Here is a 14370-nt window from a genome sequence, read left to right as displayed (position 1 = left end):
GATGTGTCAAATTTGTCAAGTTTTGATTTGTCCTAGAGCTCCTCAAGTATGCCTTTGCTACACACACCAGTAACGGTTCACGTGGGGGAGATGGCTGACAGTCTCTGCTCATAGTTGGTCATCATGTCCTACTTCGTTAATGTACAGTCTGATAAGCTACCTGGCACAGTTGGTTTTGCTTAATCAGTGCAGCCAGTCACTGTTGAAGGAAGGGGCCAAGTTGCAATGAACAGAGTAAAAATGAAGTTAAAACCCATCCATTTTCTCCAGTACTGTAGGAGAAAATAAAATCCATGCCTGGTGCTTCATGAAATTGTACTTTTGTTACTTGCTTCTTCCCCTTCCACAATAAATTAGCTTTGTTTTCTCTGAAAAAGCAGTGGTCTTGCCAAAGCATATTTCCTTCCCAAGAAGCACAGATGCTTAACATTAAGCTTTGTCTTGTGTTATGACCAGTTTTCTGTGTAGTTTTTATGTATTCTTACTGTTCTTTGATGCATCATGTTGCAAGGTACAGATTAATATTTAAAAGTGTTACAGTGTTGAGTTCCTCAGGATATGTTATGGGCTACCTTAACAGTCAGATGGTTGGGTCCACTGAAGGGTAGGTTATAGCCTAGCCTAATTCTGCTACGTGTCAGCCTTCCAAAGCTCCAGCTTTTGCTCAGTGTTAACGATTGCTTGCGCCTTTTTACACCTAACTCTGTTTTTCCAACAGCAATGCATGTTATACAACATGCACATGTTCTGTGTTTAATATTCTGTTCAAGTTATACTACAGAACCACATTTACAGGCATTCAGTTATAATATATACTCAGTTGGATAATGTTGGACATTGGAGAAAGAGAATACAAAACTTGAAACATTGGGGAGGATTAAGTATCACGTTTACTTGCAGTGAATAAAACCAAACACCACCATTACACAAGAGTATTTTATTTTCTGGCTTAAAAGCGTATTTCTGATTTGAGGTAAACCATTAGTAGTACTTTGCAAAGAGTATTACAAATGTCTAAAAAAACAGCAACACAAAGGTTGTGACAAGATTTAAATTCATCTCCAGACCTTCGTTAGGTAGTTCACACAGTACCACTTTACACAAGCCATCTTCATTTGAAGGCCCAGTGTAACCAGAAGAAAATGCCATGACAGTGTTAGGACTGAGGGAAAGTCATTCATTCTCACCACAGATGGTCTCAGGCACTTTTAACGCGTTGTGTCAGCTTGTTCACGAAAGCTGCTGTTGTGCAATGCACTCTGCTTCCAAACAATTTGGCCCAGTTTACACCTTCCCACTCAGGACTCATCATTTTGGTTATGTTGCCAAATTGAAACAACTCAACTGGACAGTGAAACTACATAGGGGGGAACTACCCCAGACAGGCACCCAAGCATAATCACCTGGACAAAAAACACATTTACAAGTGATCAGCAAATCATTAGTTACCTCCTTGGAATTTCTAAGAAAGTTTTGCGGAAGTATTTTAGATAATGATGGAGCACATCGACATTTTCTTCTTGGTCAAATCTGTTTACCCAGCCCCCTCTGGCAGGAGACTAGTAATTAAGCATAGATGTAAGTTAAGAGAGCAAGTAAGTAAAAAGCAATTCAAAGGTCAGGTTCCCCCAGGTATAGTATTGCTGATTATGCATGGGATTGTGCCATTTCTTTAATGGCAATGTTCCAAAGCAACAAAGGCCTCAACACAGAAACGGCTTACACCATGTTATTTTGTGCAGGAAAACTGTGTAAGTTACACTGACCAGTAACATTATTCTGCTAGTTAAAGCTGTGTGTACAAGAGCACTTGTAAACTATGCCATACCAGCAAGTCTTCTTTTTTAGGCCTAGGAATTGACAGCAGCTGATCTTCCCCTTTTAATATAATTTCATTAACAATCACAGAAAAGTTTTGTTAGGAGGAAAAGTGAATGAGTAGTAGTCCAGTTGAGTTACGCTTCATGGTGTACCTGGTTTTCAGGTAATGCCTAGTTACACTCAATATCTAATCCTTTGTAGCACTTCAGATGGGCTTTAAACATGAACAAAGAATATTAATCCATGCATAATTATGCATGACTGAATACATCAAGTATTCATTAGTCCTTATTATTTTTTTAAGTATCTAAAAGTGATTTAACCTCTAAAAAATTCTTATTTTTTAAAGCAGTTAGTGTTTCATCTGTAAACCACTATGTAACTCCTTAAAAGCCAAATTACCTTACATAATATTGAATTACTCTGCACCACAATGAGTATGATGCTTCATGGACAAATAAAATATAGTCCCTTTTCTAAAGGAAATACAGCCTGGGGCCCAGATCCTGCAAAAGCTAACACAAAACAAGATTTAGTGGAATTTGTGTTGCATGTGTGAAGTTTTACTCTTGTGCTTGTGTCCACAGTTACTAGGTTGTTAATGAAAAACTGGATTTCAACCTACTCTGTGCTAAATGGTGATAGAAGAAAAACATTAATAGTCCTTTATTGCCAAAATTGCAGTTTACTTGTGCACAGACATTTCTCATGCATACTTCAGATTATGCAGGTTTAAAGTAAGACAGATCTTAGATTTTTAGTAGTTTACCACTGAATTTTAAAAGGAAACCTTTGAAAAGCAACAATTCGCTGTAACTCTGGACCTTTTGTAAGCATTGCTGCTGTTGCAACTTGTAAAACAGAAGTGGAATGTTACAAACGATCCTTTACGATTCAAAAACCAGATTGTTCCTCACTGTACTCTCTAGTCTTTCTTTGTGTCTTGGGCATCTTTTTCTTCTTCATCAGAGTACACAGTGGGTTCCTCCCCTTCCTTCAGCAGCTTACCAACATGGTGATACTTAACTGGGGGGGGAAAAAAAGAAATCAAGTAATTATTCTTCCCTGAAAGATGTGCCTTTTTTAACTCAACAAAATGCCTATATAATAATAAAACAGCTCTCAGCGACTTGTTCCAACCACTGGGCAGAGAAGGAGAAAAGCCAAACTCAACTACCTGAACTACTACTAATGTTGTAGTAAGAAATGTGTAAAGTGAATGTAGCTGTAATTCTCCTTCTACTGCCTAAGCCAAAAGATGAATAAATGTAAAGACACATGTAAACTGGGGGACTCATCCAACTAAGAAACAGAATCCAGGATTAGATTATTTCTCTTAATGGCATTGTTAGAATATTTATGTTAGGTATTACACTCGCACGCATATACATATTTGCATATGTGTATGCAGCTTTCAAGGGGTTTTATCGTCTGTAACGTATGTTGAAAGTATCTAATAGGACAGAAGAGGGATCCTTTCTCCCCAGAGATAAAGATGGATCTGTTATCCGATTATGCAGCTAAGCCTCTGCCTTATTTTATATCTCTTTTTGAACATGTTAAAACACTGAGATCATATACACATAAGGACTGAGAGCTACACTATATTGCCCATCTGTCAACTTCAACAAAGCAAAAGATGCCTCTGACTATAGGCATTTTGGACTAGCATTGTTATAATTAATAAGAATTTAAAGCAACTAATTGCCAAATTTACTAGAAATGTAGTAATAAAGAGTGCAGTTCACTGTTGGTCCTGATGCCTGACTCTTTAAAAAGTAGATTTAAACACTAGTTTAGGGCAGGTATTTTGGTAGCATAGTTCTGGTTCCTGTGACATATTTGTGTTAGCATAATAAAACAGCCATTCTGCATGGCATGATCAACAGTCTTGATTAAGACAGGAAGAGCGCCAAAGTAGGAGGGGCACATCAGGTCAGGACTGAGACACTCTGGATGACATCAAGTGGAGTAAAGCTCCATTCTAGCTTGTCATAGTACATCTTTAAAACCCAACACTAGATTTAAAAACAAAAAACATTTTACTTCCACTGTACTACTATTTTGTATATGCAGTTTCCATCGTATATATATATTTACGTGTGTGCGTATAAAAATTCATCAAGACAAACAACTGATACATTTATTTTTTGTCTTATCCAAATAGAAACAATCCCTTTGGTGTTCACTTGCCTAAAAGGCATCATGAGATACAGAGGAATTAATTTTCATCAACAAGACACATTGGGAGAAAAAAAAATCATGCCAGTTGGCATGCCCTGGTACAAGGTCAACGCAGCAATTTCCATAAAACTGTGGCTGAAGTTCTTTTTGAGCAGCAAGTTGAGGCACATGACAGAAAACAGTTTGAATTGCGTCTTTTCAACTTCCAATACTGAGCATAGAAAAACAAGGCAACTATGAAAATTACTTCCTTCTGTTACTTTTAGAACAAACATCTCAAGTGTGCAAGTTGCCATTTTTCCTCTGCCACTCTGGCCATCGCTGGTACAGTAACAACCAGGCTGCTTGCAAGCACAGAGGTGGCATTTGCTCATTCCCCATCACCTGCTGGGGAAGAAAGTCAGCTGGATACAGTTGTCTGTGAATCTAATAAAGCCACCAGCAAGGCCATGCAGAATAACTTAAGAGTAAAAAAAGTTGTATCAAGAGCTCCAAGCGGAAAAGGCCTAGTTTAAACAGTCTTCATAACTCAAACCCCCCAAGTAGTAGTAACTGAAATGCTACTCTCATTTCTGAGAGGCTGAATGGGACATAAGCTTAATTTTTTCAGAGCATTAAAATCTAATAGTCTCTACAGATGGGGTCATAACTGCATCAAAAACATGCTCTTAATTTCCAATTCCTGTCAACTTTTTGGGTGGCCTTACAGATTTTACCCTATGAGAGAGTGCTTCTATCTCTCCTGCTGTTCTGTAAGGAGCAGTGGGAGGGAGAAAGCAGAGGGAAAACCTGACATTTATCTTAATTCTTTTGACTAACAGTAATTCTAGTAATACTTAGTAAACAGGTATTAACTCAAAGTAAGTTTGCAGACTGATGCTTCCAGCTGGTAACTGCATTTTAACCATTGCTTCCCTTATTACACACTAGTTAGCTACTTTGTGAATAGGTTAAAAATGGCTTACAAGTGAATTGTGACTCCCAGTCCCTCAAGGTCTCTTGCTGTGTAGCGTTGAGATCAGAGAGGTCATCATAGTCATCCCTCAGAGCCTCCTTATCCAGGCAGAAGGTGGCAAGACCTCGGGATGCATCTCTTCCAGCAAAAATCCCATACGGGCCCCCTTTAAAATAAAAATGTAAGCAGCATTATTACAGGGGTAACGGATGCTGTATGTTCTTCATGGATCAGAGTCACCAAACTGAAACAAACAATGAGTTCCTACTTTGTCCCATGGGTCAGAGGTGCCTCCAACTTCTGAAATGTTTTGAAGTTTTATTCTGCTTGGTAATAACAGAAAACAGAGGAAGAGGACAAGAAACAAAACCATGGGAAGAGATCCTGAGTTTGCTGAAACATCAGGACAATGAACCACAGAACGGTGCATGGCACATACAAACAGGGTAAGAATAAGCATACATATGGTGTATGTCTGAGGTGAAATTGAAGTTTTCTAAGAGATGCTCCTGACTTAAAGAGCTGAAAGGATGACTTGACAGAAAATGTGGTGGAGATACCAGAAATTACCAACTTGGAAGAAACATCTATTACAACTCCCAAAGTGCAAGATAAGCTCAAATGATCAAAACATGCAACTCACAGCAGATCAGAGATATCTTATCAAGACAGACTCTTGCTAAACTTCATTAATGATTCACTTGCTTGCATGACAAGCTGAAAATGGAGGTATCACATCTTGCAGTTAGATACTGAAAAGTCTTATGGGAGCTAAAAGAAGTTAACATGAACTCTTGTTACTGTACAGCATGCCATCTTCCACACCTCCCAGGGTTTCTTTCTGAATTCCTCAAAAGCATCTTACTTTTCCATTAAAATGAAACCCAAACTAGCCAGACACTGTGATGAACCATTCAGCATTTAACCAAATTAGATACAATAGGGAGCTTTGACTGTCATGCGTGGAATCCAAAGTGTGGTCCATAAGTCAAGTGGGTTTAGTTTGCACAAATACAAAACTACATGCCTAACTCAGCTACACATTATCATCTTGACTGCTGCAGAACTCAAAGTTACAGTCCCACATCATTCAATGACAGCCTCCAGTCTATATTTGGACCAAAAGCAGTAACCTCATTGTGCTTCCAAATACGTGGCATCTCCTGCACTGCTCTCCTTGCCTCAGAGTAGCACTGGCAGCTTGCTACTGCAGCTACCCACAGTCTGGAGAGCTCAAGAATGGTTATGCCGGACAGATCCCGGCACAAATTAGCAAGCCTCTGTGAGGCTCTTTAACAGGAGGCCTCTGTTAAAAGTAAAATCCCATGTCCTCGTGGAGGTGATTAAACTCTTATACCTGGGTGCACATACTCCCACCCACCTCATCACTAGCTGCTCTATAAGCCTATGTAGCTTGCTTAATCTTTGCACATTCCAACTGGCTACACTCATGATAGGAAGCTGGTTTAATGTAAATTCCGAGGTATTTAGTATAAATATTATGCAATCAAGTGATGCTGGGGATGGGATGTCAGCGCTGCAAGCACACTCCGCTCCTGATGCCCGGCGTCGGGCAAAGGCACCCGCGGACGACGAAGCGGCCCGGCAGCGGCACAACCACCGAGGGTGCGTGTAACCTGCCCCGGGGAAACAAAGAGAGTAACGCAGCAACGTGGAGTAGCGCCGGAGTTCTCCCGCGGCGGAGGCCGAGCAGCCGCCCCCCGGCCCGAGCTGTGCGCGCCCCGCCCGGCTCCGGGAGAGCCGGATCCTTTCCCGATCTCCGGATCGCGGGCAGGGCCGAGAGGGCACGGGCGGCTTAGCCGGGCGCTCACCCGGCGGCTCGGGGAGCGCTGATCGCCGCGCCGCAGGGCCTGACCCCGGCCCTCCCGGCGGCAGCCCCCGCGGTCCCTCCGGGCCCCCCCGGGCACAAAGGGCCGCGGCGTTCCCGGGCCCGCCCCGCCGGCCCCCGCCCTCACCGGGCCCGTAGAACTTCCTGGCGCGGCTCACGTCGAAGACTTTGCCGTTGATGGCCATGAGGATGCGGCGGTCGCGCACGCCGTCGTAGGGCCGCAGCTGCGCCAGCGTGAAGTCGCGGCGCTTCATCTTGGGCAGCGGCGGCGGGTCCGCCTCCCCCGCCGGCGCCGCCGGCCGCTCGCCCCGCAGGATCTGGTAAAGCAGGAAGAGGCAGAGGCCCAGCAGGCTCAGGTTGAGCGGGGAGCCCACGATCTCCAGCAGCAGGCCGCCCCCCTCGGCCGCCGCCTCCTCACCGGCCACCGCCGCCTCCTCGCGGGCCATGGGGCTCGGCTGCGCTCCGGCGCGGCGGGCTGAGGCGCGGTGCGGCGGCGGGCACAGGAGCCGGGCCGCCTCGGCGGGCTGCGGGGCGGGACTGGGCCGGCGGGCAGGAGGGAGGGGCCGCGGCCGGCGGGCGGGCTGAGGGGCGGTGCGGCGGCGGGAAGGCGGGGCCGGGCCGCCTCCGCGCGCTGGGGAGCGGGACGCGGCCGGCGGGCGGGCTGAGGCGCGGGCAGGGGTGAGGGCGGGAGGAGGCCGGGGCGCGGCTGCTGTCCGCAGCCGGAGCGGAGCGGGGCTGGGCGCAGGGTGGGCCGCCGCCGGCGCTAGGTGGTGGTGTGAGCTCGGCGATGGCGGGCGCCGGCCGGAACGCGGCTGAGGCGAGGGCGGCTCCGCGGAGGGCGCCGCCAGCCGCCATTCCCCGCCCAGGCGGCAGCAGGGCAGGCCGGGCCACCGCAGCGGCGGCTCCGGGGCAGGCGGTTTCACAGAAACTGTGGCAAAACCAGCTTCGGGGTGGCGTTAGACCAGCATCAGAGCTGCCGGCGCCCTCCCTGCGCCATCCTGCCGTGCGGGGCCGCGCCTCAGCCTTCCTGACAAGGCGGTATCTCTTCGGGTGCTTACTAGCGAGCGTGCCAAACTCAGGAGAAAAGGGAAGAAATTACCAGACTTCTGGGGTTTTCTTCAGGTAATACCCCCTGGCCCTTCCCCCACCCCCCAAAAAAAATAATAAAAAAGACAGAAGCAGTAGCCACAAGGTACTATTATAACACAGAAAAGTGTCTGGACATGGACGTTTTTATCCAGGCTTCTTTCAGTGGAGGTTCTGGTGAAGTAAAACTTCCGATAAAGGAGGTACTAGCCTGATGTGTGGACTTGCTGTGGTGTTCGCATGGAGCAGCTGGAGCCCTGAACACAGCTAAGCACTGCTGGTGTCCTCTGCTCCTCGGTATCAGGCCTGAGAAAGCAGGGTGATGTTTTGGGTCTGAGTAGTTGTCTCTGCAAACTGTGTCCTCACCATCCTTCAGAAAGAGCCCAAACCAACGCCCAGTCAGAATATCATCGTTCCCTCCTCACGAGTGAGTGCCATCGGTCAGGGCACCCGTGGGGAAGCGTGGTGTGCCAGCCTTGATCTCGCCTCGTCGCTTGGCAGGTGGTCCATACCTCGATGGCAGATGGTCCGTACCACTGCTTTGGGTGACAAAGGCCGCTTTGAACCTATCATTGGGACATTTAGATAAATAAAATCAAAAGCAGTGCTTTTAATTTATTTTCTAATTCTCCGTGTTAGGAAAATTTTAACTCTGTGGGTTTAGTGAGAAAAGAGTTTTGCCTTTTGGGATTTGCTCAAGACCTCTCAGTTCTAAGGTGTTTAATCATGTTGGCCCTTGCAAGGTAGGGTGTTTGGTTCCACACCCTGTCTGGTTTGGGAAGCTCCTTGTTTTATTGATCAGTACTTGGACCTTTATCTGTCCTTTCATGGTATACACTGACTTTTGCTTCCACCTGCTGTGTAACTTGGAAAACCCATTGTTTGATCGATCTGATGACTGAGATTTGTATTTGGTAGTAAAGTAGGTCTGCGTTTTGACCCATTTAGGATACTAAATAAACCTCTGAAACTTCAGAATTATTCAACCGTATTACCTAGATGACAGTTAATTCTGCTCAGTGTAGACGTGACACTACTACACTTCATTGTATTGATACTACATGTTAGAGGAATAGATGTAGAAAAACTTGACATTTGGAAGGAGATTTTTCTTTCATTTTTACAATACATACTGTTCAAGAGCAAGGAAAAAACTTGGACTCCAAAACAACTCCAACCCTGAATTTGACCATGAACCAGACACTGAAGGGAGGGAAAAAGAAGCTCTGTTTATTCCTAGTATCCTAGAGAAACCATCTAAGAACAGTTCATTCCTAGATAAAGAAAGGCCAGGAAACATAGCTGAGATTGATATAATCTTGTTATGTGCCACTGGTACTGCAAGTTACAGTTGCTCAACTTCAAGCTCTCTTTTCACCTTGCAGCATATAAAAAAATATTTGTATGCCTCAGAATGTATCTTACTTAACAAAAAAGTAAGAAAGATATTTAGAAATAAATGGGCATAAACAAAATTATGATACATCAGTCAACATTATCTAAATTAATAAATCCTTTGCTGTACATTTCTTGCTAGCAAGCTTATTTGGCAATGCCTTTAAATGGAACTGAGGTTCTAGTCAGAACAGAGTTGGCCCCAGCTAAATACCACATGCATTAGCTCTGCTCCCACACAGGTTTTCCTCTCTATTCCATAGACAACAACAGTTTCCTTCCTGAAACCATTCTGTTAACAACATCTATTAGATGGGTTGATAAAGCAGTTCTAATATAATGCTCTCTTCTTGTTAGTGGAAGAAAACATTGGGACTCGGGTAACTTTCATATTCTTGCAAATCAGAGTAGTTCAAATGGCTTTAAAATATTCCTACTTGGTTTTTTTTTTTCTTTTATATAGCCAGCATGAATCTGTTAGAGATGAAGCAAAATGAGCTCTGCTACACCTCAGCATTCCTCTTGCTGCTCTATTTCCACTTTGGAATTTGTCCGGTATATTTAGTGAATCTTTGAGAGCATATTTAATGCTTCTGAACAAAGTATGCTTTGCCTGGTTTCTCCGTGATATGCTTTACCATGGCTGAGTACATGGAGACCATTCTTGCCAAGCTGATTTTGGTCCTCTCATTCTTTCATTGTTCCTTTGGAAGCCCTCCACAAGAATTCTTTTCTCTAACTTAACTGATTGATGAATCTAATTCAAACTATGGCTGCAAAAAAGTTTTCAGAAGTTTGCAAAGATACTGATGCCTAATTTGCACTAGTTGGGAGCAGACTACCAGAGCTGCTGATCACCTGGAACTATTGCTGGCTTTCATTCGACCTGCAAGGACCCAGGCTTTCTGAAGGACAGATGAGGTATCTTAGTCTTTGAGCTTACCGAGAACTGGTGATGAATAAAACCACTGGCAAGTTAGATCTTTACTGTTCAGCCTAAAGTCTGATTTGTAACTTCACACCTGGGAATTTGAGATACTTCAGTAACGTACCATAGTACTGCATTACAAACAGCTTGTAACATCAAGTAGCAACCATAGAAGTTTTTGCCCTGTGGTCCAAGTGGCTTCTTGGAATTTGTAGATTAAGTAAAGAAATTAAAAAGCAAGATTAAATGTGCCTTACAAGGACATGAGGAATTTGAGCCTTCTAGAGAGAGACAACATATTATATGAGGCCATCCAATACATTGACGTAGGCAAGCTCTATCACACCTGCCTGTTTCTCACAGCTGGTCTAATATGGGTCTTACTTCTTCCTCATTCCCCCCTCCTCCTACAATAATTTAACTTACTAACGAGGAAAAAGAAAGGAATGATGAGATGCTGTAATCTCTTATTTTACTGAGTAGTGCCTACCCATGCCTACCCGTGCCAAGAAAACAGAACCCCTCCCTAAATTGCAGAGGTCCTGTAGGTCAAGTGTGCTCCTAATGCTGGCAGCAGGCGTTCTATTAAGCTGTTGTTAGTGTGGGTCTGTTCCAGGTGCAGAGCAGGCACCTGACCCAGGAATGTTCTGAATTACATCTAGTCCTCAGGTCAAAAGCATATATCATCTTTCTGCTGGTCTTCTTTTTTTTTGTTTTGTTTTTATTTGCATTTCTGTCACACTTCTGTTTATTTTTCAGTTGCATCTTCTGACTTTGTAGCTGTGCTCTTCATCCAATGAAGTGCGAGAAGAAAGAACTTTGCAATGTGAAGATGACACTATGCTGAAGGCTATCAAGATCCTGTCATTCCTGGAGATATATGTGTAAACATCTGCAGTGTAAACCAGCTCCAGATGGGAATTTTTACCAAGTTTTACAAAAGGTGTCAGAGAGGGAGGTTGGAAAGGCGGAGTCTGCTCATGTCTGAGAATTGCTTTCCTCAGAAACAAACTGATGGGAGCTTGCAAATAAAATCTCCTCCCCAGCTTCATCTCCCGCCTTGCTTGCTTATCTTTTAGGCTGCCTGGACTATGGTTTTCAATTCAGTCATGCCGAACAGGACTGACAGTCACTATGACAAGAAAGCTGGCTTGGTCAGTTTGTGCAGCAACTGTGCTACAAAAATTTTGGAGATGCCTTGTCTTGTAACTGTGGATTAAAATCTGGGTGTGAATTCTCAGTATGGGCTCCTTTTTTGAAAAGCAGCAGATGTCGAAAGCAATCTGGGCAAGCTGTAGATACTTCTGAAAGAGGCAAGGAAAGAACAACACACAAGTCTGCATGTGATTCTTGCAATGTAACAGTCTCAGTATCCCTAGAAAGCACAATGATTGACACTGAAAGGGTAAAGTCCCTGACTTCCTGAAAATGACGACTTGGATTTGCTTACAGGTCTGATGAGCCAGGAGCGTTTTGTGTATCAAAAATAACTGGATGACATAAAGGAGACTTGGTGCATTCACAGATTGAATCAAATCAGTAGCACCGTTAGAGGGAGTAGGAAATGTTCTCTCTGCTCTGGTAGTGTTGGATGGGGAAATGGTATCCATTGCATGTACATGTGTTCTTCACAAGGACCAATTTTTGCTTACGCTGGAAACATTCACTTTGCATTTTGGAATGCGTGAGCTGTCTTCACTGGTGTCACTATATCCCTGAAGTAGGGCCTGTTATTTCTCTGCTGCTATGAAAGTGTGCTAGTTCTGCTACGGAGCAGGCCAGTCTGTTTCGATGTGAATTGACAACCAACTTCAACATTAATAGATTTAAAGATTAGAAAAAGGGAGGTACCAGTGAGCTAGGATGGTAGAGTTTTCTAGGTGTAACCTTACAACATTTTAGTTGTAGAAGTGTAACGAGACAGGCATGGATTCTTATCTCAGTTTTATTTAGCTGAAATCTGCTTCTGTTGATTACCAAGAAAGCTTTTGCTGTCTGTCTTTGCTCTGTTTTAGTTAAGTGCTCACATACAAAGCAGTAGAGACAAGATGGGGGTGACTGAGTAAAAAGAAGAAAGCCATGGTAGGAAGACAGACATGTGGAAGAAATATCGCTTGGTTGGTTTTTTTTTTTTCAAAATCATCTAGGTGTCTGGTTAGATTAAACACACTTCCAGGCGCAAGCCAAATTTCTGTCTGTTCCACAAATGGTTCCTTTTATCTTTGGTTTTCTGATTTTATTAAATACTTGAAGACAGTTCAGTCATGCTTGGTTTCACACAAAGTTGGCTGGCTAAGCAGCGGTCCAGTGGAATCCAGTTTTCAACAGGTTAAGGAAGCACTCCGTTAGTTTCCCAGCCTGATGGATTTCCAGCTGTTCTAGTGCAATGTCCTCAGTGGGAAAATCTTTCAGACCCTCAAAGTCACCCCACAGCCTGAGAGATGTTACGTGGATTATGTACACTGAGAAGATGGCTCGCACCGTGCCCCAGACCCGCTGGGCAACGCGCCGGATGCAGACCCCTTACGTGGCTTCGCATCTTCCCGAGCGCTGTGTCTCGAGAGCAAGGCCACAGCACCACCACGACCTCTACGCGTGGGCTTGCTGCACCCAGCTGAATGATGGCAGGTCTCCTGGGTCCGAGCCCGTGGGAATTCCCGGGACACCAGTGCGGAGGCCCAGGAAGGTAACACGGCCTTCCCACCCCGCCCGGGCAAGAGAAAGCCTCAACTCCGGCGATGTCGGAAGCCTCCATTTTATTTACCGCGGTTCCCCCGGCCGAGCGCAGCGGCGTGGCACGGCGTTCGCTTCGGGGGTCTGCGCTGCTCCCCCGGCCCCCCCGCCGCTCCCCCGGTGCGAGGGAGGTGGGGCCTGCTACCCTGCTACCTGCCGCTCGGGGCCGGTGCCCGGCCGGCGCGCTGGGTGCCGCTGGGCGGCGGCGGGCGGGGCCGCTCCGGGGCGGCGGAGCGGCGCGGGGCGCTCGGGCGGCGGCGGTGAGTGGCGGCGGCGGGGTCGCGGGGGGCCGGCGGTAACCGGCAGGGGAGGCGGCCGCAGCCCGGCAGCGGGGGACTCCCGGGCAGTGGTGCCGCCCTGCCCGCCGCTCGGCAGCGGGGCCGTGCCGGTGTGGGGCAGCGCTGGCGGGCGTTTTGTGGCGTAGGCGAGCGGCGAGAGCTTTCCCCGATGCGCTCTTTGTTCAAACGCTTTATTCGCCAACTGCAGCTAACGGCTCCTTACTCTTCCTGCCGGTGTCGGGTCTGTCGGGCTAAACTGGCATCCTTACCCTTCACTTAAGACCTTGCGGTCTTTCAGTGTCAGATCTCCGCATCTTACGCCCTAAAACATTTTTTAACCAGTTTTAGCAGACGTAGGCACGGTTACTAATATGAGCTGGACTTGACTTTCCTTCTTGCATTGCTAGCAGAATTGTTGGCTGTCTCCCACATGCCAAGTATTAACACTGGTGTTGCGGACTGGGGCAATCCATGTGATCTTGGAGCGAGCGTGCAGTGGTGGTGTGAGAGGAGTAGTAGGGTCTTGTAAAGGGAGCAGATCGGATCCATAACCTGTATTAGAATGAAAGTCACCCACTGTGTCATTTCTTTCACAATTATTTTGCTGATAAACTCCATAATTTGAGAGTTCAGTCTTATAAACAACTGTATGCAGGAGTAAAGCCTTAATCATGTAATGACTTTGATGGATTTCCTGTGATAACTATCCTTGTGCAAGTAGGATGGCTCATGTAAGGGCAAGTACTTTCATCAAGGTAACGAGCTGCATGCAGGGTATGAGCACGGAGTATTGCAGAACCTCAGCAAACCACCTCCAGTCTTTTCCATAGTCTAGTCCAACTGCTGTCTTGGAAATGTCCTCTTCCCCTTCCAGCCATTGTGCTGTGCCCTTGCACCACATCCTACAGAGATCTCTCAGTGTGGTGTCCTCTGCCTAGACCCATGCAATCAGCTTGTCTGATGCCGATTTGGATGGGGTTTTGTTCATTTCAGACTTGATGTAGCAGGTTGGAGGACTAGAAAGAGGTAGCCTAGTACACATAGTCTGAGCTGCTTGGGATTACTGTCACTGTGGATCTTTTACACTTTCTGTTGCCCTGATACTTGGTGGAAACTGAAGGTTACAGGTAACTTCAAGTAT

The 14370-nt window shown here is 45.7% G+C and overlaps 2 protein-coding genes across 3 annotated transcripts in view; one reads left to right on the top strand and one right to left on the bottom strand.

Annotated features, from left to right (window-relative positions):
• Positions 1 to 922: 922 nt before the first annotated feature.
• PGRMC1 (progesterone receptor membrane component 1) lies at positions 923 to 7380 on the bottom strand. Its single transcript, XM_080365810.1, has 3 exons — positions 6937 to 7380; positions 4971 to 5126; positions 923 to 2847 (listed from the first exon to the last, which is right to left on the bottom strand). Exons 1-3 carry the CDS (start codon positions 7253 to 7255, stop codon positions 2747 to 2749), a joined length of 576 nt encoding a protein of 191 aa, XP_080221936.1. The 5' UTR covers positions 7256 to 7380; the 3' UTR covers positions 923 to 2746.
• Positions 7381 to 7498: 118 nt separating this feature from the next.
• Positions 7499 to 14370, top strand: part of KIAA1210 — a 66362-nt gene continuing 59490 nt past the window's right edge. The window contains exons 1-2 of one of the 2 annotated variants that reach the window (XM_080365684.1): positions 7499 to 7931; positions 10978 to 13211. The gene's annotated coding sequence lies outside the window, so the exon portion shown is untranslated. Of the gene's footprint in view, positions 7932 to 10977; positions 13212 to 13246; positions 14357 to 14370 lie in introns of those variants that run through there. The other variant, XM_080365686.1, reaches the window with a different exon arrangement.

This window comes from Falco punctatus, assembly GCF_963210335.1.
Source record: "Falco punctatus genome assembly, chromosome: 15".
Lineage (NCBI taxonomy): Eukaryota > Metazoa > Chordata > Aves > Falconiformes > Falconidae > Falco > Falco punctatus.
This window is presented reverse-complemented; position numbering and strand designations above follow the sequence as displayed.

Excerpts from the sequence above, each read along its gene's own strand:
- PGRMC1 (XM_080365810.1), bottom strand. The coding sequence starts at position 7,255 with ATGGCCCGCGAGGAGGCGGCGGTGGCCGGTGAGGAGGCGGCGGCCGAG. Across the intron at positions 5,127-6,936 it reads CAGGAAGTTCTACGGGCCCG|GGGGCCCGTATGGGATTTTT; the intron begins GTGAGGGCGGGG and ends TTTATTTTAAAG. Across the intron at positions 2,848-4,970 it reads CTGGGAGTCACAATTCACTT|TTAAGTATCACCATGTTGGT; the intron begins GTAAGCCATTTT and ends TTCCCCCCCCAG.